At 39.6% G+C, this 21,205-nt stretch overlaps 2 protein-coding genes across 3 annotated transcripts; one reads left to right on the forward strand and one right to left on the reverse strand.

Moving 5' to 3' along the window:
- Nucleotides 1-281: 281 nt before the first annotated feature.
- Nucleotides 282-4,373, reverse strand: snrpc (small nuclear ribonucleoprotein polypeptide C). The gene is made up of 6 exons (XM_056436547.1): nucleotides 4,312-4,373; nucleotides 3,031-3,073; nucleotides 2,839-2,947; nucleotides 2,076-2,135; nucleotides 1,395-1,499; nucleotides 282-875 (listed from the first exon to the last, which is right to left on the reverse strand). The coding sequence occupies exons 1-6, from the start codon at nucleotides 4,317-4,319 to the stop codon at nucleotides 754-756; spliced, it is 447 nt and encodes a 148-aa protein (XP_056292522.1). The 5' UTR covers nucleotides 4,320-4,373; the 3' UTR covers nucleotides 282-753.
- A 1,466-nt stretch (nucleotides 4,374-5,839) lies between these two features.
- On the forward strand, nucleotides 5,840-14,706 carry ilrun (inflammation and lipid regulator with UBA-like and NBR1-like domains). Of its 2 annotated transcripts, XM_056436545.1 has the most exons (6): nucleotides 5,840-6,391; nucleotides 8,636-8,790; nucleotides 8,937-9,134; nucleotides 9,673-9,977; nucleotides 11,567-11,729; nucleotides 11,929-14,706. In XM_056436545.1, exons 1-5 carry the CDS (start codon nucleotides 6,234-6,236, stop codon nucleotides 11,717-11,719), a joined length of 969 nt encoding a protein of 322 aa, XP_056292520.1. In that variant the 5' UTR covers nucleotides 5,840-6,233; the 3' UTR covers nucleotides 11,720-11,729; nucleotides 11,929-14,706. The 2 variants fall into 2 exon arrangements, with proteins under 2 accessions (XP_056292520.1, XP_056292521.1); XM_056436546.1 differs by lacking the exon at nucleotides 11,567-11,729 and having other exon boundaries at nucleotides 5,849-6,391.
- Nucleotides 14,707-21,205: the final 6,499 nt, after the last annotated feature.

The following is a 21,205-nucleotide window of genomic DNA, read 5'->3' on the forward strand; positions in this document are numbered from 1 at the left end:
CTGAAGGACGTCTTGGGACGGAGCCAACTGTAATTAATTCATTTAGTCTCGACTACTTGAATCTTCTTTTAATTTTTTATAAACCAAATGCCATGTAATTGCAAAATAATAGTCCTAATGTTTAAGTACTTTTTTAAATGTTGCTTGTTGGCTTCTTTTTAGAACGTAAGCAACATTTTCTTTCATTAGAGCGACATTTTGGGTCTCATCATAAAAAATACTAATAAAAGAACCTGCGTTTAAAAACAAACTTTAATAAGGACTACAATCTACAAAAAAAACCAGGTTTGAAATCACTGTTTTATTTCTCAAAGCATTGCAATGAAAAATAACAAATATGTAAAAACCTAAAACAAAAAGTAAAAAATATACCAACAAATATTGTCATATCAAAGACGCTCTGTAACTGTGTGCGCTGAACAGTTTTGTCAAAGTGAGACGAGATGTTTCAAACTTGATACTAACACGAGAAGACGTTTAATTAAAATAAAAAAAAAAAAGAAGTCTTAAACAGGGATGTAAAAACAAATTTAAATGGGGAGGCGTATAGTCATAAATACCAGCACAGGAAAATAAAGTAATTAGACAAAAAGTAGACATAATTACATCGGGGAGTTCACGTTTGAGGTTGAAGAAGACGGACGTTGTATAAATTTAAAAAGGGCGCAATGAAAAATCCAAGTGTTAACCCAAGTGTCCTCACGAGACAGTGTCTGTTTGTGGCAACGGAGAGCGGAGAGCGTCCGGCCGGTCTTATCTGTCCGGTCGCATCATGCCCGGCCGGACCGGCATCATCATGGGGCGAGGGTGACGCATCATGTGTGGCGGCCCCTGCATCATCGGCATGGGTCCTCCCATCGGCGGCCGCATGCCTCCTGCGAGTGACGGCGGAGAGACGCACGGCATTAGCAAATTAATTCAGCACAGCAGCTTTTACGTAGGAGGGTCCCGTCAGGGCGCCGAGAAGCTCACAAGTCATCTGAAATGACCTTTAGCGCGGCGGCTCTGTGCAAACTCAGCCTGCCAACGTTGATTATTTCAGCATTTTAGCTCTGACATTTTACAAAACAGTGATTACAATTTTTTCCACCCAATTAATTACTGGAGCTCAAGTTGACAAACGTCTACAACTCAAAAGTTTTAATGCTCACTGATGTAAAACAGAAAGAAAAGAAAAACTTCTGTTGAATGAGTTTCAATTTTCTAGTAAAACATCTTAAAATTGATCTAAAGTTTGATAATTAATTGTTTCAAACCTACAATACAGTTAAAACAAAATTCAGGGCATCAATGAAACTACATGAGAACCGATGAAACCCAGTTAACCCTCTGAAGGCGGACTAAAGGCATTGTGAATGTTACACACAGCGTAGTCATGGAAACACGGTTCTTACCGGGTCCAGCGGGCATCATTCCATGAGGTGGCGGCCCCATCATGGGCATCATGGGCGGACCTCCCATGGGGGGCGTTGGGAGCATGCCTGGCCGAGGAAGACCACCTGCGTTACAAACAGAAAATGTCAGAGGACAATAAATTCATGTGATCCCATTCGTTGGTGAATTGAGTTTTTTTATTTATAGCATAATTTGCATCGACTTCTGACTAAACTGAAAACACTTCACATTACACAATGTTATTGTGGATAAATATCATGGAAACACTTTGCGACCAAACAGGTTTTACTTGTATGCTCCTCATCATGAGACAATGTCCCAAAAAAACTAAGTTCTGAAACGTATTCCACGAAATGAATGGGGCACAACGGTTCATCTTGTGGAACCGAGTTGCATTATACAGAGAGGTCTTTCTGTTCTTGACCCTCATTAGATATAAAATGGGCTGGACAAAATATTAGAAACAGTAGGACGCAACATCATTTAACAACACCGCAAAATTCAGCCTCCCAAATAACCATCAATACCTCTCTAAAAGAGGTTGAACTAAAGTAATGTTCATGAAAGTAGGATTTATTGCAGGACTGTAGACTGCATTAGTTTTGGATCGGTGTCGTTCTGCTTCTTCCTATTTTTTTTAAAGAAGTTATCAAATTCCTGCAGAGCTGAAATGGACTGACCTGGGGGAGGGCCACCGGGGAACGGCGTGGGAGGGATCTTTCCCTGTTGAAAGGCGGCCGCTGGAGGGAGAGAAGGCAAAACATTACGCACAGAAAATTACAAACTACTGAAAAGATCTGTAGCATTCACTCCTTTTAGTTACAAAGGATAAGTCAGCCTCTAAAATGAGGTTCTGCCACAGCAGAAGGGCCCAAATAAGATGGCGTATTGTGCACTGTTTAACCCTCCTGTTACCTTCACATTTACTAACATATTTTACCCTCGGGGTCATTTTGACCCCAGCAATTAAAACCTCCAGAAAATTATTTGAATTAATATTGTTTCCCAAGTTTAAGTGTGAGGTACTTTATGTTTGTTTGTTGACTACCTAAATAGCCCTTTAAATAAATAAAAAAGTTGATATTTCTTATACATTTGACAGTGAAATACAGCCTGGGGTCAAATTGACCCCAAAGAACACCGACATTAAACATTGAATGGGGTCAAATTGACCCTAAAGATAACAGGAGGGTTAAGTAAAGCTCTTGGCTACCCCACACTCGACTCGAGCATAAGTATGAGTCTTGTGAGGGCTACACAGCAGGCTTCACTCTTTTGTGTTTTACTCTGTGAGAAACATCGGCCGTTAATGTTCGAGGACATTTAGCACTCGTGCAGTTTGGGGAACAGTTTCAGTGGCAAAGTGTCTTGATCTATTCAACAGATTACAGCTGCTCAGTCCTTCTGGAGTCACTCGGTCTTGCTCAACATAAGTGTGCTTACTCGTTTTATCGATCAGGCTCTGAGCTTGCTCCTCCATCCATTTCTGGTAGTAGTCCTTCACATTTTCCTTGTGTTTTCGGCCACTGCAGTGAGTCTTCCTCACTGATGGCTGGAATGGGATACAACGGAGATATTACATCATGCTTTGTTTACATCAACAACTTGATTTGATAGAGCACAAGCGCAACTTACCGAATCATGAGTGAGGTAGGTATCACAGTAGTCGCAGTAAAACCTGTTGTGATGGAGAAGAATACAAGGTTGTGATAAACGTGAAAAGACCAGAAGTGGAGACATGACTTGTCCTAAAGCTGTGTACTTTAAATTAGAGTTGAGGCGTATTAAATTACAATTGTTACGAGCGAACTCAAGAGCAAATAACAATGTACGCCAACGCGTCACTTCAGTGTCTGGTGAAACAAGCTGCAATAAAGAAATACAAATGTTTTTTTTTTTTTACCCTCCTGTTACCTTTACATTTACTAACATATTTTACCCTCGGGGTCAATTTGACCCCAGCAATTAAAACCTCCAGAAAATTATTAGAATTAATATTGTTTCCCAAGTTTAAGTGTGAGGTACTTTATGTTTGTTTGTTGACTACCTAAATAGCCCTTTAAATATATAAAAAAGTTGATATTTCTTATCTGTTTGACACAGTGAAAAACAGCCTGGGGTCAAATTGACCCCAAAGAACACCGACGTTAAACATTGAATGGGGTCAAATTGACCCTAAGGTAACAGGAGGGTTAATTAGCCATGTTGTTAAATATTACAAATTAGCCTCATATGACATCCTTGTACCTCCAAAAAAACCTGGAATAAATACTTTAAAACCTTCAGGAGAGCAACAGAGGAGAATCCCAAAATAAATGCGTCAGTAGTGAGTTGGAATCTTGCAGGACTTGTCGCATGGATGTTGTGCAGATGTTATTGATGTCCTGCTAAACAATTCATTTTGTCAGCATCAAAACGCTCATTTGTATTTTGTAGCCACTTATTTGAGGATGAGTCTTTCTCTGCAGTGCAGGTTGCACGTTCATCACAGGAAAAGCATCTGAAAGTTACTGTGCGACATGTTGATTTATAACTCGTTATATAGCAGAAGTATAAACGGCTCTTCTTCAAAACACACACTACAGACTCACTATTCAGATCAACAGTTTACGTTACCGACTCATATAAAACGAGACAAAGAACCAGCTTGAATAAGAAGTGCAACAAATAGCCAGAAGCGTGGATTTATGATAACTGTTAGCCTAGCTTTGTTCACGTCGAGGTCGCGTCCAGCAAATAGACAGAGCCCGACTAAAGCGTCCCGCGTCCACCTGGAAACAAACTGGTCCGTTTCAATAGTTTCCAACGTAGGCTTTGCTTTTATGTTGTTCGTTGTTCAATACAGACAGAAACTCATTTCGTTGAAACGTGGATATCATAGATTAAGCATGAAAGGGAATTGATATCTATACTTACTTAGGCATTTTCCCCGGCAATCTCCGTCGTGAAAGCGATTCCGGTGTTCCCAATAAGTCTTCCGACCAGATATCAGACCCATGGACAGTTTGTTCCGCCCGAAAGTGACTGCCGCGCGAAAAGATAAATACAATGTAAACTAGAACGGGCACTCAGTAGAGCGCATACCTTCGCATATCAGAAGATTGGGCATTGAATTATGAACATTTTGGCATTAGTTGCATGCCAATTGGATACAAATTGACCGAGCTATAGTAAAAAGAAGATGTTGACCTTTCCATGACCTTGACATTTGACCCGATCGATCCCAAAATCTAATCAAATGGTCCCCGGATAATAACCAATCATCCCACCAAATTTCATGCGATTCGGTTTAATACTTTTTGAGTTATGCGAGTAACACGCGTACAAATAAATAAATAAATACACGGCGATCAAAACATAACCTTCCGCATTTTCAATGCGAAGGTAATGATAAACGTACATATACATAAAATACAAATACATAACTATTTGTATATATAATGAAAACGCTCAAGTATATACCGTCAACACAAACAGCAAATACAATATCTGCAGCACAACATCAAAAACAAATAAAGAGATATGACTTCAAAAACACAGCATTATTCTTACCTTACTAGATCATGGAGATAGTTTTATATATATAAACGTATTTATTTATTTCCACAGGTACACACATCAACAAATAAAAAATAAAATACCATACCAATTTCTTCACTATGAAAAAAAAAGGTTTATATTTTTACCAGAAAAGGGAAATGAGATCAGGACATGGTCTTTATATTTCAAAAGGTTGATAATAGTTGCATTTACAATGTATTTGTAAAAATAGAATAAAGTAGTTAAAATAATTTTCTGAAGGTTAGTCTTGCTGAATTTTTAATACCAAGTAATCTCAGTGGATTAACGTTCACATAATTGTTTCTTTAATTAAATGCTTAAAATAGCCAGGAAGAGATGATGGAAATGTTACATTTAGATGTTCCAGTTCACATGAGTACAGAATGTTCAAGAAAGAAACTGAAAAAACGTATGGCTATAAAAAGAATGTGTTTTAATAATTCAAGTTGCAATGTGACACGGTCCAGGTACACAGGGCTGCACATATTAAATTAAACAAATCTAAAAATATATACAGTTATTGGTATACATATCCTTATATAACTATAAAGACTTTGGTTTATAGACAGAAAGGAGGTAGAACAAACATTGCAAATTGAGCAAACATTACATCCAACATCAAACATCAGAGGTAGATTATCTGGTAGAGCTACAAAATAAGATAATGTGCAACATTGACAAATTAAATGACAATCATAGTCCATAATATTAATTGTATTAATCCTGGATTTAAAGCTATATTCATATATATATATATATATATATATAGATAGATAATGTATTAATCCTGCAAGGGGACATTATTTCGTTACAAGTAAAGCTATATTAAATATAAAAATGCACAATATATACCACAAAAAAATAGAATGGAATAATATAACATTAAATGCATTGGGTTTTTCCTCAGTATATTGTAAGATACATGTACATTGGTGTTCTCAAGATTTATAATTTCATTATTTTATCCCATATTACTCTTCTGGTATATATCTGGCACTGCGCTTCAAGACGAGCAGAGACGATACACCAATGAAAAGGTGGCTTCAAATAGCAACAGATGACGTCAAGACGCCCACTTCGTGATTGGCGAAGGTGACGCGCGGGCTGTTGCAACGTCAAACGTCGTCCCCCTGGTCGTGCCATGCGCACTGGCGGTTGTTGTTGTTGAGCTGGTTGTTATGGCTGGAGAAGGCCTCGGACGAAACTGAGAGAGCGAGAGAGAGAGGTCCCCCTCCCCACCCCCCGGCCCCGTCTCCGCCACGGACCACCCGCCACCCATGGAGGGCACTGACATGGACGTGGACGCGGAGCTCATGCAGAAGTTCAGTTGCATGGGCACCACGGACAAGGACGTCCTCATCTCGGAGTTTCAGAGGCTGCTCGGCTTCCAGCTCAACCCGGCTGGCTGCGCCTTCTTCCTGGACATGACCAACTGGTGAGCTCGCGGATGCAAGGGCCCGTTGTCGGGCGGCGACACGACGCTAACTTAGATCGAGTAGATGAGCTAACGTTGAAAATACAGAAAACAATGGAGGCAAACACACACACACACGCACAAACACACGCACGCACACACGTGCGGTTGCTATGTTGTAATTCCACCATTCCTTCACGGAAAATGGCAGCGGTCTGTAACGTAACTCCTGACGACCGTGTCGGGGGGGCAAGCGGAAGTGAAACGGTAAAGTTGAGCCCCGACCGTGAATTATAAGACGATTCAATTACTTTTTTTAAACCACAAAGAACACGCTGGCTGACTGATTCAATCATGGGGAACTCTCGGGGTCGGTTGTCTGCCATATTGCAAAAATAAGTGTTCACAGCCAGTCGACGTTGAATCGTGCTGCTCCGGGAAGACGCCGCTGATGACGTAACCAGTCGTGATCCATCAATTGTTGGCAACAAGTGGTCTTGGATCAATTAATTTTTTTACTTTTAGTTGATTGACTGTTTAAGGCTTGGATCACGTTATATATTTTTTCATAAACACCCTAAAACACAATCTTGTTTTAATTAAAGTTTAATTGTGGAGTCTGGAAATCAGCGTTAGACAACGTGTCGTCATCACGTGACCGCTGCTGGTATTTGATAACCGAAACTTGTTTATTTTTAGTGTCGTTTATAATGCCGTGTGATTATTTTTGAAAGAAAATGTCCAATTTTGGTACATGATCAAGATTTTCCCTCAGATAGTTTAAGGGGGCGAGTCACTTAGATCCTGAAGCCAATGTGTCCCATAATCAGTGAACTTATTGAGCAGATGACACAAAAGTCCCTTTCGAAAAGGTTTTCCACCAATTCTACACATAAAAAATCGGTATAATAGTCGTAACAAATACGGTTTAGTTGGAGGGAGGAGTAGTATTGTGTCTTCAGTTCTTGAGGAGCTTTCTCAAGTCAGATAATATTTTATGGAGTTGTGTTTTCATGACCCATACTCTGGCTCAAAGGTGTCAGGATGTTTTAGGCCCTGTCTACACGTATAACTGTATTTTTTCGAACCAATATTTTCCTTTGCATTTTGTCCTCTCGTCCACCAAACCAAAATATAATATGTGTAGACGGGGCCTAAACAAAAGTGGCTATTGTGCGGTCTAACGGCGTTTTAAACCCCCTCCTGCCGCGTCCTTCTGATGTTGGATTTGTCAAGCGTCCGACAATTCTTGTAACTTTCCAAACTGACATCTATTCGATGTATTTGATTTTGGATAGCCCAAAATTAAAAATGACAAATTTGCCTCAGAGGGCTTTTAAAAATTCCCCTCCCCCAAAAACCTCTTTAACGGGGAGAAACATGAAAAGCCCTGTGCAGAGCAACAGAGGAGGATCCCTCTCCCTGGAGGGGGACATTATGATGTCATGAGTACAGAATGAACAATAAAACAGTTGCAACACATTCGATGCATCTGGAATTAATTGTTTATATAACGAGAGTAATAGGCATGATGAAAATGTTACAACTACCAAAAATAACAGCAACAGTGGATACGCGATAATAATAGATGCCCACAACTGGCCAGAACGTAATTAGGGCTTGAACCTCTCTCTCTTTTAAAATACATTTCTATCAGTTTGGTGGATTCAATGCTCAAGGAATTCTTTATTTTGCTTTCATTTCAAGATGCCCAATTCAAAATATAAAAAAATCCCCAGAGCACAAGTTGAATATTTAAATAGCTTGTTGTGTTGCGTCAACAGACCAACAATATTCAGTGTTATCATATCATAGAAGTCCAGCATTTGTTTTTTTGTTGTTGTTGGTTTTTATTTATTGTTGTTGTTTGTTTTTGTTGTTGTTGTTTTTTGGAGGGGGTGGGGTATGTGTGTGTGTATGCGTGTGTATATGTATGGGTGTAGGGGTATGTATATGAGTGTATATATATGTTTATGTCTGACATTTTTGTACTTATTTTATGTTTATATCACTAAACAAATAAAACAAATTAAGTGAAGAAAAAAAAAGAAGTCCAGCATTTATTTTTGTTATCATCAATTTTAAAGCATTTTCATGTAGAAAATGACCTGAGCAATAAATCAGTTGTTTGTATTATTCCAGATTAATTCTCTTTTTAGTTTTAGCTTGTATTCTCACTGTGAAATACAACATTTTGAGGTCAGGGTCACATGTTTATTGTTCCGCTCTTTTTAACACCTGGCTCTTCCTTTTTGTGTTGAACAGGAACCTGCAGGCTGCTATCGGTGCATATTATGACTTTGAAAGTCCCAACGTCAACACGCCTTCCATGTCCTTTGTCGAGGATGTGACCATTGGGGAAGGAGAGTCCGTTCCTCCCGACACGCCGTTCACAAAGACCTGGAGGATACAAAACGCAGGTGCACAGCACGCCGCCGCATCCACATGTTCAGCCTGCGCAGTACGAGTCGCATCTCGACGCAATAAGTGCGCGGCCACATGTCAGTTACCACCTGGTGGTTTTGGTTGCTGAGCTGTGTTTTGACTTTTCTTTGTTGTGCTACAGGTGCAGAGTCGTGGCCACCTGGGGTTTGTCTCAAATACATCGGCGGGGATCAGTTTGGCCACGTGAACGCAGTGATGGTGAAGTCACTCGAACCCCAGGAGACATGCGATGTGAGCGTGCAGATGCGAAGTCCCACGGCTCCGGGCATGTACCAGGGCCAGTGGAGGATGTGCACGGCCAACGGGTTATTCTACGGAGGTAGGAAATCACCAAAGACTTCTCTCTAAAGAGGAACAAACATGTACATTATTCTATTTATGTCCTTTTATTTTAGTTACATTTTAGCCCAAGCTTTGAAGAAAAAAAAAATGCAGTTTTTATTTTATTTTTATGACCAAACGAACCCGAAACATTATATTGACCCTATTGCTAAGCCCCGCCCCCTTGCTGCTACTCCGTCAAGCTGTCGGAGAGCTACCGTGGCGCCCACGCTGTCACTAACCTGAACGACTTATTCTTGGGAAAAAAAGGAAGGATATGTCCACAGGTTTCGACATGGAACGTTTAAAAAAAGTTGATCTCCTTCCGACCGGGTAACAAGTATCGCAACTACACGACATCGAATCACGACTAACTCCGAATCTGCAACACCAGCCCGACGATGAAGAAACAATTGCACGAGAGTCGATGGAGCTGGATGCCGCGCGGCGATTGGCCGGTGTGCGTCATAAGAGGAGGTACCTGGCGAAGACTCGCACAAGCAGCCGGTGTTTGTGAACGCTTCTTCTCCCCACAGACGTAATCTGGGTGATTCTGACCGTCGAGGTCGGCGGCCTCCTCGGCGTGACCCAGCAGCTGTCGTCCTTCGAGACGGAATTCAACACCCAGCCGCAGCGCGACGTGCGGCGAGACTTCAACCCGTTCGCCTCGCCGCAGAAGAACAAGCACGACGCCACCGACGGCGGCTTCCGAGAGCCCGGCGGCGCGTGGGAGCGCACGCAAGAGCCGATCCAGCAGGATCAAACCGGACTGTCTCACAATGCTGTAAATAGGGCGTCCAATGGGCTCCAAAGCAATCTTTCCGTGGTGACGTATGGCCAGGTATGTATGCGTCAAGTTCAGGGTTTGGCGCCTCGTGGATCCGTCCCACGATGACCTTTTTCACATATGGTTTGGGCAACCAGACGCAGCTCCTGGACAAGCCCGTTAGTGAAAACAAAGCGTGTGTATCGGATCCCCGTAGATCAATCGGCGTGAGACTTTACTGCTGGTGAACTTCTTTATTTCCTTTCTTTCGTTGTATAAACATGAACCAAAACTCTTGAATAAATACCACCGTAAGAGCATTAGCCTCATACGGGTCCATTAAAACGATGAAACTTTAAATAAAATGCGCATCCGTCGTAACATCTTTAGCCGTACCGTCAAGTTGGTATTTTTACTTAAAATAAAGGTGCGCTTCCGTTCAACATTTCAAAATAAAAGTCTGATTTCACTCAAAGAGGAAGTAGATTAAAACGTCTACAAAATCCTTAAAACAATACAATATAAAAAGGCATACATCAAAACCAATGAAGAAGATACAAAAGGCAATCAACACAAAACAATAAACCTTTTAGGGGGTTATTTACAGCATGACCAGTGGTTCTCCGACTCATCCAGTGTTAAATCAGTTTCACCCTTTACACGCGTCATAATGCATATCGAATTAACTTCTGAGATCTTCTCCTTTTGAACTTTACCAGCAGTGCCCCATAAACAGATACGTTTACCCTGACGATGACCACAAGGTCTTTGAAAACCAAAAAAGCCTCCCTTTTTGAGCATTGATTTGCGATTTATTGGCCATCTGTCAATCTCACAATGAGATATCTTGTGAGAGAAAATTAAGTTTTTTACCCGAGGGTGACATTTAGTAAAGCTCACGGACGGTTGAAAAACACATCGGGTTCGCCCTGTGGGGAGCATCGGCATGCTCGGTCAATGTTATGGCAGTTTAGTGAGTTTTGTGTCGGGTATTTTGACCAAAGTGTCGGTCGGGGAGAGTTGAAGAGGGAAAGTTCGTATCCGGACCAGGTTTCCCAGTTTATATTGCGGCAATCCAACTTTGTTGTGTTCCCACAAACCGGTTTGGATGCAATAGTTTCATGCGACAGATGTGGATCCAGAGGGAAATATCTAGACGGCTGTTTGATGGGTTGCCGTGACGTTTGGTACCCAACTCTGTTTTAGTTTGTCGACCTTCAAAAACGAATGATGAAATTCTTTTATATGCCAATAACATATGGCATTTATATGAATACAGCCTTTCCTCAGGAAAGACTTGTGTTTCTCCTCCTAGTGGTATTTTAGGAAGTTGCCACTTCGTGTCCATACAACAGATTTTAGTTTTTTTTTCCTCCCCCAGGGTGTAATAAACGTCTTACAGCCCAAGGAGGCGGCTCCGTTGCTTTCCGTTTAGTTTAAATCAAAGATGATATTAACAAGGAAGGGTGTTCTGAGACTAGAGGTGTGATGAGAGGAGCATGTGACAAGTCCCTCACGTTAGTACCGCTGATATTAATTTGGGAATTTTTTATATTGCGAATGTTTTGATTGAAAAACGTACTTTTTAGTTTCCGTAAAGGAAAAGTCCACCATCACGGCATCGAGCTGTCATTTAGTATCAACTCGCCTAATTAAATCGACAGGTTAGGCCACAGTTCCAGCCAGTTCCAGCCAGTTCCAGCCAGTTCCAGCCAGTTCCAGCCAGTACCAGCCAGTACCAGCCAGTTCCAGCCAGTTTCAGTCCGTTTCAGCCTCAGAACTGTCGGGGGGGGAAACACTTCCGGTCGTTGCATTAGCATTCAAAAGGTGATCGTCTGAGCTTCTTATGCGTATTACAGGTTTCGTTTCTGCCCTCGAACTGATGACGACATCAGAGAGTGGCGGTGTGTGTGTGTGTGTGTGGTCTTGATTTTAAATGACTGAGCGATGTCACTCTCATTGGACACATATTCATTTCCATTCTGTGTAGACCACTCTAATTCCCATTCTTTCTCCCCCCCCACAGGGTATTCACGGACCCTATCCGTTTGGACAGAGCTAGGATGACAAAGACCTCCCCCCCCCCCCCCCCCTCCATCATAGTGGATGATGAGCTTAACACCCTGGGAGTACATGCAGAGGGGTCTGAGGGGGAGATCTGAACTGTTGTTTTATATTGACTCATGACAACCCGAGGCCCTTTTCACAGACACACACACTACAGTGAGGTAATGGATTACACCCCCCCCCCCCCCCGCCGCTGCAGCGAGAACATCCCACCTGACATCGACACCCGGATTCGCATGTGTGAATGCTTCATTGCTCTAAATGCTATAAAACCTAAAACAAACCAAAAAAAACACAAACATTTTTATTTCCACTGTAAAAAAAACAAAATCACCCCCAAAACGGTCAACGTACGATTTGGTATTTCCACGGACACGTGGAGTGTTCTTGTCTTCTCGGGGTTCCTACACGGGTCTAGAAATGAATAATGATGATTAATCGGTTCTTGAAAAGTGTCTTTTTTTTAAAAGAACGGAAGATGGATGTATGGATTATTTCCAGTTTAAACCAGTTTCACACACACACCTATGAATAGGAGAGCAAGTGTGACCAGCTGTACCTCAAAAAGAGCATTACGCAACCTCAGAACAATGTGGTTCACTTTCTACAGGATGGGGGGGGGGGGGGGGGGGCACAACTTGTGATCGGACAACTTTTAAAATGGTTGAATGTTTACAGATTTTGCCGTGTGTGGGTTAAATGCCACTATATATATATATATGTGTGTGTATATATGTATATGTATATACATATATATATATATATTGGGTGTGCGTGGTGGGTTTTCGCTTTAAATAGATGCCGTATTTAAGTTTAGAGAAGTTTCCGGTTGCATTTACAAGTTGGATGTTGAGATGAACACTATTTGCAAATTAGGAATTATGTTTACTTTAGTATTTAATTTCATCCGGTATTATGTTCTTTATTCAATCGGTCCGACAGCTTGTGCTTCAAATCACTTTAATCCGACGCCTACTGGACACCACATTAGAATATGATGAGGGGAAAAAAAATGTCACTTAAAAACATACTTAAATATGGACTTAAATAGAAGAGTTAAATATGGACCATACCTGTGTAGAAACCCCGTCTCTCCAAAAGACAAAATCCAGAGAAACAAGATGCTAATCGTGTGTGTGCGTGTGTGTGTGTGTGTGTGTGTGTGTGTGTGTGTGTGTGTGTGTGTGTGTGTGTGTGTGTGTGTGTGTGTGTGTGTGTGTGTGTGTGTGTGTGTGTGTGTGTGTGTGTGTGTGTGTGTGTGTGTGTGTGTGTGTGTGTGTGTGGTGTTTTCGCTTGAAATAGATGCTGAAGCGCAAAAGGATGCGAGTGAGTGTGAGGAAGGGTTTAAACAAAAAGCCTAAAAATCTATTTTGCCTGGTGAGCGACTAGTTTGAGTCAATGTCGACAGTAAGTGTACTAAATATGTGTGTGTGTGCTTGTTAAGTGTGCACGTATGCTATGGTTCTCTTTGGATTTAACTGACATCAAAATGGTGTATACTACTTGGGCAAAGGACGACGTGTCTATTTACATTTGGAGAGAGATTTCCTGGGCGTGTGCCTCTGAAGGATTGTCGAGCACCGTTTAGATGAACTGACTCACTAATTGCCCTGTTATTATTATTATTTATTTGCAGTCTTCCTGTGCACTGCAGATTGCAAAAAGTCCCATTTACAGCCAGCAGGTGGTGCTAGAGAAACATCCCATGACCAACTTCAACCTGAGATCATGTTGTCAAGAGAAGTTGAAGACTACTTGAATATGAAATGAATGGTTCACATCAGTTTCTTCCGAGCGCTGATGTTCTGTTACTGCTATTTGCACAACACTGTCCCACTCATCGGGGGGGGGGGGGGGGGGAGTTATTATTTTTTCTTTTGGGTTTATTGAGGATTGTGATGCCAGCATTTTCCAGAAGGTTTTGTCGTGTTCTTCTCGTCTGCTCTCCGAAAGGCCTTTATGTTCCTAGCTTTACGTTTTTGTTTTCATCGTGTGAAACCACACAGTTTCCATCAATTCAACTGATTCTAAAAATGAATACGGATTTCCGTTTACATCGATCACACATTTAGGTTTTGCGTACCTGGAAATGAGTGCAGTTGTTCGACTGATCACACCGGATTTCTTTTTCTTCTTCTCCCCAGCTGTCCTGTGTTTATGTCAGACGCTGCATTTCATCCTGTATTTTGGGCTTAAAAATAAAATGGGAAAAGTTGTTGATGGAATTGAAAAAAAAAATCTCTGAGGATATTTTCCTTTTATCAAACGCTCTCTCAGTCGTTATCATCAAACATGTTCCTGACATTTGGAGTTTGTTGCTACGACCATGTGGACCCGACTCGTGGGATTCACCAGTATTTGTTTTTGAGAGTCAGCTGAGAGTCCTCCTCCCAAACAGTATACACTGTTCTCCGTTGCCTCTTCACGTCAGTCTTTTGTTTTTCTTTCTGTGTGTGTGCTTACTTCTTGTGAGCTTGCTTGTGTGTTTTAGTGAGCGAGAGAAAGAGGGACGTGGTGAGAAATCTGAATATTGCTGGCTTAATTCTGTGGTTTTACTTTGTGACTATGTATGGATTTGAGATGGGTGGCGTGGTGAGTGGATGAGATGAAAGTTGATATAGTCCTAAAATAGCACATTCATCTGACAAGAAACTGTCAAAATAAAGCTTTGTTTTTTCTTCTTCTCCTGTATCTATAATTAAGCATTTGTATGATTAAATTAACACTGAAACAATGAGTCAGTTGTCGTTTCATATGTTTACCACAGACTCGACCAATATCATCTCATTGAAAAGCTGCAGCTGATCCACTCCTGCAGTGTTCGTCTACCCTGTGCCTCCTAGTCGCTAGATCTTTACACACATCTGGGGCGGTTTGCTCAGAAAGTTGTCCAGGTGTTCGATATTGGCCAAAGGAAATGAATCTCTACTTATTCTGTGAAATATTTCAACATCTACTTGATGGATTGGCAAACAAATATTGTTATTGCGACATATATTCATATCTATTTGTGTCCTAATGACTTCTCTCTAAAACCCCTCAGGGCCCAGTTTATCCCTTTGTCCAGTATTGTGGTTGAAGACCAAACACCTGCACATCTAATGACATTCCCATCGTCCTCAGCCGTATGTTTAATAACCAAATAAGTGTGAGAGAGCGTTCTGGGTTCATGAGTCCAGTTACTTTTTTCTTCTCTACGGCAATCCCGAAGGGACATATCATCTCCAATACAAAACACACGAGACAGTCTGTTACATAAGCACACAAAAAACTGCTAATAAGCAAATATTGGCAATATAACTAGGGTGACCATATCCATAACACCAGGCACGTGCACAGATATTTTGGGGGGCAGGTGCTCAAACCCCAAAAAAAGGCACCCATTGCCAAAATAAAATTCTGACAGAGTTGAAGCTTAAGCAGCATTGCACTGATGAAGCTGTCCTCGACCTGCGTTTTGTCTGGGCAGGATCAGACCGCTAGCTTACATTTTCTTTATGAATAAAGATGAATTATTATATAGCAACAATAGTACAAGCATTCTGATTGACTAATGGGTCGTCATGCCAGCCACGTATTGCCTTCCTCGCTGGTCTAATACGGAGCCCTCTGACCTCATTTTCAAAATGAGCGATATTGATAGACATCAACAGCCAAGAGCAGTGGTCCTCAAACTAAGGTCCGCGGGCCGGATACGGACCTCTGAACAATACCAGAGAGGCCTTATGATTTTTTTTTCAGTCTGGCCAAGCTAATCCTAGACTAGCCCGTTAAATAGAACGGAATAAGAATTCTCTCTCTCTCACTCTTTCTCTCTCTTCTCTCTCTCTCTCCTCTCTCTCTTCTCTCTCTTCTCTCTCTCTCCTCCCTCTATTCTCTAAACATAATAAACGTCAGTAAACAGCTGCAAGGCTTTGAAATCAGGGATTTCGTGAGTTTTTGTTTGTTTGTTTTTTTAGTAAACATCGGACCAGTTGTGACGTCATGTTTTCAGAAGCGCTAATTGTTTACAATGTTTTGTTGTATCACAAAACAACGTCAGGGGACAAACACCGTCATGACCTGTGTGTCTGATGCTGCGGGTCAGAGGAGAAGGAGGTGCACCCGTTTAGTGGCGCGAGGAGCACTGCGTGGAGGAGGAAGTGGAGGAGGTGTGTGTGTGTGTGTGTGGGGGGGGGCTCGTGAACTTTTTATAACTTTTAAACTTTTTAATAACTTTTTAACTTGTTATAACTTTTTTATAACTTTTTAACTTTTTAATAACTTTTTATAACTTTTTTATAACTTTAACTTGTTATAACTTTTTTATAACTTTTTAACTTTTTATAACTTTTGTATTACTTTTATACTTTTTATTACTTTTTCATTACTTTTGTACTTGTCATTACTTTTGTACTTTTTTATTACGTTTGCACTTTTATTACTTTTGTACTTTTTCATTACTTTTGTATTCTTTATTACTTTGGTACTTTTTTATTACTTTTGTACTTTTTATTACTTTGGTACTTTTTTATTACTTTTGTACTTTTTCATTACTTTTGTACTTTTTATTACTTTTGTACTTTTTCATTACTCTTGTACTTTTTTTTACTTTTGTATTACTTTTTATTACTTTTTTACTTTTTCATTATTTTTATACTTTTTTTCTTTTTAAATACTGTTCATTCATTTTACTTTCTAATTACTTTTTATGATTTGTATACTTTTTTTCTTCTTTTTATTACCTTTTTACTTTTCATTACTTTATTAATTTGTATTATTTTACAGTGATATTGATCCAATAACAGTGTTATTGTTCCAGTTACAGCACTCAAAAAATGATTCAAGCCCTTCTTAGAGGTGACACATTTAAATATGGCTTGATACATTTAATGAAATCAATTTCACAAATGAAGATATTAGTATCGTTTTTTAAGTGTAACTGGAACAATATCACTGTTATTGGATCAATATCACTGTAAAATAATACAAATTAATAAAGTAATGAAAAGTAAAAAGGTAATAAAAAGAAGAAAAAAAAGTAATAAAAAGTAATTAGAAAGTAAAATGAATAAACAATATGTAAAAATTAAAAAAAGTATAAAAATAATGAAAATACAAAAGTAATAAAAAGTACAAAAGTAATAAAAAGTACAAAAGTAATGAAAAAGTACAAAAGTAATAAAAGTACCAAAGTAATAAAAAGTAATAAAAAAGTACAAAAGTAATAAAGAATACAAAAGTAATGAAAAAGTACAAAAGTAATAAAAGTACAAACGTAATGAAAAAGTAATAAAAAGTAAAAAAGTAATAAGAAAGTACAAAAGTAATAAAGAATACAAAAGTAATGAAAAAGTACAAAAGTAATGACAAGTACAAAAGTAATGAAAAAGTAATAAAAAGTATAAAAGTAATAAATAAGTTAAATATAATACAAAGTTAAAAAGTAATAAAAAAGTTATAAAAAGTTACAGTTTTACAAAGTTATAAAAAGTTAAAAAGTTATAAAAAAGTTATAAAAAGTTAAAAAGTAATAAAAAAGTACAAAAGTTATAAAGAATACAAAAGTAATGAAAAAGTAATAAAAGTAATAAATAAGTTAAATATAATAATACAAAGTTAAAAAGTAATAAAAAAGTTATAAAAAGTTACAAAGTTTTACAAAAGTTATAAAAAGTTACAAAGTTATAAAAAAGTTATAAAAAGTTAAAAAGTTATACAAAGTTAAAAAGTTATCCATCATGACCTGTGTGTCTGATGCTGCGGGTCAGAGGAGAAGGAGGTGCACCCGTTTAGTGGCGCGAGGAGCACTGCGCGGAGGAGGAAGTGGAGGAGGTGTGTGTGGGGGGGGGGAGGGGGGCTCGTGAGCGCCGCGGAGCATGTCGGGCGAAATTCTCACTATAACTCAAATAAATGCCCCGTCGGATACTAAAACACATTTGTGGGGAGTTGATGACAGAGAGAGTAACTTTTATTCTTAAATCCTGATGAATGAAAAAAATGTGTCTCCAGCAAAAAGGGCACTTTTGTCATCCAGGGCAAAAGGGCTGGTGCTTGAGCACCACTAGGGCTCTATCTGTGCACGTGCCTGCATAACACTAAAAACAGTGGCGATTTTAGAACATTTTACATGGGGTGGCAAGTTGAAATTCAAAGGTGGCATATATCACACACACACACACACACACACAGGGGCGGTTTTTCCTACAGGCGGTATAGGCGGCCGCCTAGGGCGCCATTCAGAGAGGGCGCAACAAAAAAAAAAAAAGATTGTTTTTGTTTTTTGCTCGGCAGGTTTTTTTTGCACCCCCATCTATATCTCCAACCAATATTTTGACATTTAAAAAATAAATCTAACATTAGGGTAAAATGAGCCAAAAATCGAAAATTGGAAGGGGTATGTACCTCCTTGGTGTTATCAGAACATGCTAGCACAATGAGGCGTTTGGTTAGAGTGTGTGTGTTCAAGAACTTTGAAGAATTAGTGGAAAATATGTGCCACAAGTGACCCAGACCTTCTAAGATTGTTGTTTGCCAGCCATCAACAGAACAGAAAACAAAAAAAACATTATTTGCAGGCGACGAGGGAGTGAATGTGCACCGTTGATCAGGGGGGCGTGGCCGGAGCGTATTCAGCACAGACGTGACATTTTCTCAGGGATTTTGTTCTTTATTTAATGTTTGTTCATTGTTGCGATCGTTGTTCTGTTTATTTGAAAGAAATTCAGTCTTGCAGGGCAAAATAGCGTTTGAAAGTTACAATTCCATTTTCTTGCAAAATCGTTTTGGGGGGGCGCCACGAGTGAAGCTCGCCTAGAGCGCCAAATGTGCTAGGGCCGCCCCTGCACACACACACACACACACACACACACACACACACGCCTGGATTGACAAACCTGCAGACAGAACCGATCACAGAACCGATTAGCGTCTTGTTTTTATTTATACAAATCCAGAAAGTGAAATTGTTACAAAAAGCCAAAACAAATATTTGTCTCTTTTAATAAGACTTAAAACACTGTCAGATATTACATATATTTACATATTCGGCAGAAAAACAATTCAGTTTTATTTAAGTTCACAAACAATTAATGCATAGCAGGTCCTGGAGTTAAAAAAGAACAATACGGCGATAGCCATGTTCGACAGCAAATCGTCTCACAAACTCATCCAGACCAAGACACTGAGCACGTGCTGACTCTATACTAAGTAGAGCTAGACTTGACAATCTATTCTCAGCCATGGTAGAACGTAAGTGATTCTTGACCAGCTTTAGAATTAAGAAACTCTGCTCACATGAAGCACTGCTAATGGGTAAAACTACAGCTATTTTACACAAACGATGTAGTTCAAAGAAAACAGCCTCAAACCCTCAAATTGACCCGTTTCAAAGTTAGAACATTTATGAAAAATATTTCTAAGTACTTTTTCTGTATAAAACTTCTTCTGCTTACCTTAATTGGTGTAATCAACGTAAAAAAAAGATACAAAAAAAATGTCATTAATTTGCTACCCCCCTCTGCAGGTTTATATAAAAGAGATGATGTTCGGGTCAATTTGACCCGGCAGTGAAAGTGGAGGCTCAAAGAGGTCAGAAGTGTCACATTTAGACTATTTCTTTCTTTCTAAATGTGGGACAGTCTTACTTACAAGTTTCAACACACACACAGACACACACCACTGTTCACAGCCCCATATATAAAGTTGTACACATTTCAAACTTCAAATAAAAGAACCAGGTGGTTGTTATGAGAACCATCTCCATCCTGCTGTGTGCCCATCACCCAACATGAGAAGCACACTTTACAAACTAAACAATGTTTCTCATCTTCTAACTTTCCCCCTAAATAAACCTTTATTGGACATGGGACACTAAAGTAAGGGTTTATTTCATGTCTCTCCTAATAAATATGTACTATAGTACTTCTAATAGACTGACTGGGAGAGACACAGCCTGTTTCATCCCTATTTCAGACGCACACACACTCTCTTTCTAACGACCCCACCCGTCCGAGAAATAGATATTATTCTGACAGGAACTTTTATTTTTGCCTGCGGGAAAACTCCACCCACACTTATCAGGGGAGGGGCCAAACATACAAAATTGTTGCTTAGAAATCCTTCAACATTACACTCTGCATCTACATACGACTGCAACAAGAGGATGACTGTGTTGGCCTTTCTTTTATAATATATGTATCTTAATATATAAATAAGCATAACCAAAGTTTACTTTCAATACCAATCCTTTATGACTCATTTGGCTTGATTTCTAGTGGGCGGGTCATTATGACCTTGAACAGCACAAGTGTCTCATCTCTATCTACATCACCCCATGAAAAAAAAAAAAACTTACAAAATGCAAATAAAATTAAGGAGAAAATACATGTTATGGTAGACTAATGCAATTTAGATTACTTTTTTTTTTATGTACCTAAAAAAAATGTTTTAACATGTATTTTTCATTTAAACGAGTGAGTTCTCCTGATTGAACTCTGATCTATGAAGGGGTGAATAACTTTGATGGATAGGTTGCCTGCTATTGTGTGTGTCCTTGAAGACATTCCACATGAAGACAACCCAGATAGAGCTGTGGAGGCCAGAGGAATACTGCATCAGATCTTAATTGTATTGGATGTCTTGTCGTGTTCAGAAAGATTTTAATTGAATCTACTTTTGTCAGACATGCGCCAATCAAAAGTGAACCTAACAAAAGCCATTGAGTTGGCAGAAACACTCCAACAGACAGAGAATATCGTAGTGAGCCCTCTTGAGACTGTCTGGGGTGATATACTCAACATATGTGAAAGTAACAGCATCCCTACATCACACCTGTAAACGAGCAAGACAGGTAGCAAGTAAACTACAGAGTAGTGTCGTTACATCCACTCTAGGACAGCACACAGAACCAGATAGCAAAGTGTCTTTGATTCACAATTCAGCAGTACTCTACCTTCTTCCATCACTGCAAGCCTCACAAATGCTTTCAACCCGTTTCTCACTGAAATGGAGCGGGAGATAGCAAAGCGAACTCATGGACCGATCCAATTTACAGGAGAGGGGGAACTTAGAGATGTTAGAACAAGTTACCAAAGAGAACAGCTTAAGTAGCAAAAATATAATACCATTCAATAAATATTTAGTATATTATAGGAGACTTGACAACCTGGGATAATTTCTTTGAAGCATCAGCAAACATGTTTACATATATACAATAGCGGGGGATATTACATTTAAGATTTGAAAAGGTAAAGATA

This window comes from Pseudoliparis swirei, chromosome 18 (assembly GCF_029220125.1).
Source record: "Pseudoliparis swirei isolate HS2019 ecotype Mariana Trench chromosome 18, NWPU_hadal_v1, whole genome shotgun sequence".
Classification (NCBI taxonomy): Eukaryota; Metazoa; Chordata; class Actinopteri; order Perciformes; family Liparidae; genus Pseudoliparis; species Pseudoliparis swirei.

Excerpts from the sequence above, each read along its gene's own strand:
- ilrun (XM_056436545.1), top strand. The coding sequence starts at position 6,234 with ATGGAGGGCACTGACATGGACGTGGACGCGGAGCTCATGCAGAAGTTC. Across the intron at positions 8,791-8,936 it reads CTGGAGGATACAAAACGCAG|GTGCAGAGTCGTGGCCACCT; the intron begins GTGCACAGCACG and ends GTTGTGCTACAG. Across the intron at positions 9,135-9,672 it reads CAACGGGTTATTCTACGGAG|ACGTAATCTGGGTGATTCTG; the intron begins GTAGGAAATCAC and ends TTCTCCCCACAG.
- snrpc (XM_056436547.1), bottom strand. Across the intron at positions 2,136-2,838 it reads GAGCCTGATCGATAAAACGA|CGGCCGCCTTTCAACAGGGA; the intron begins GTAAGCACACTT and ends CTCTCCCTCCAG. Across the intron at positions 1,500-2,075 it reads CCCCGGTGGCCCTCCCCCAG|GTGGTCTTCCTCGGCCAGGC; the intron begins GTCAGTCCATTT and ends TTTGTAACGCAG.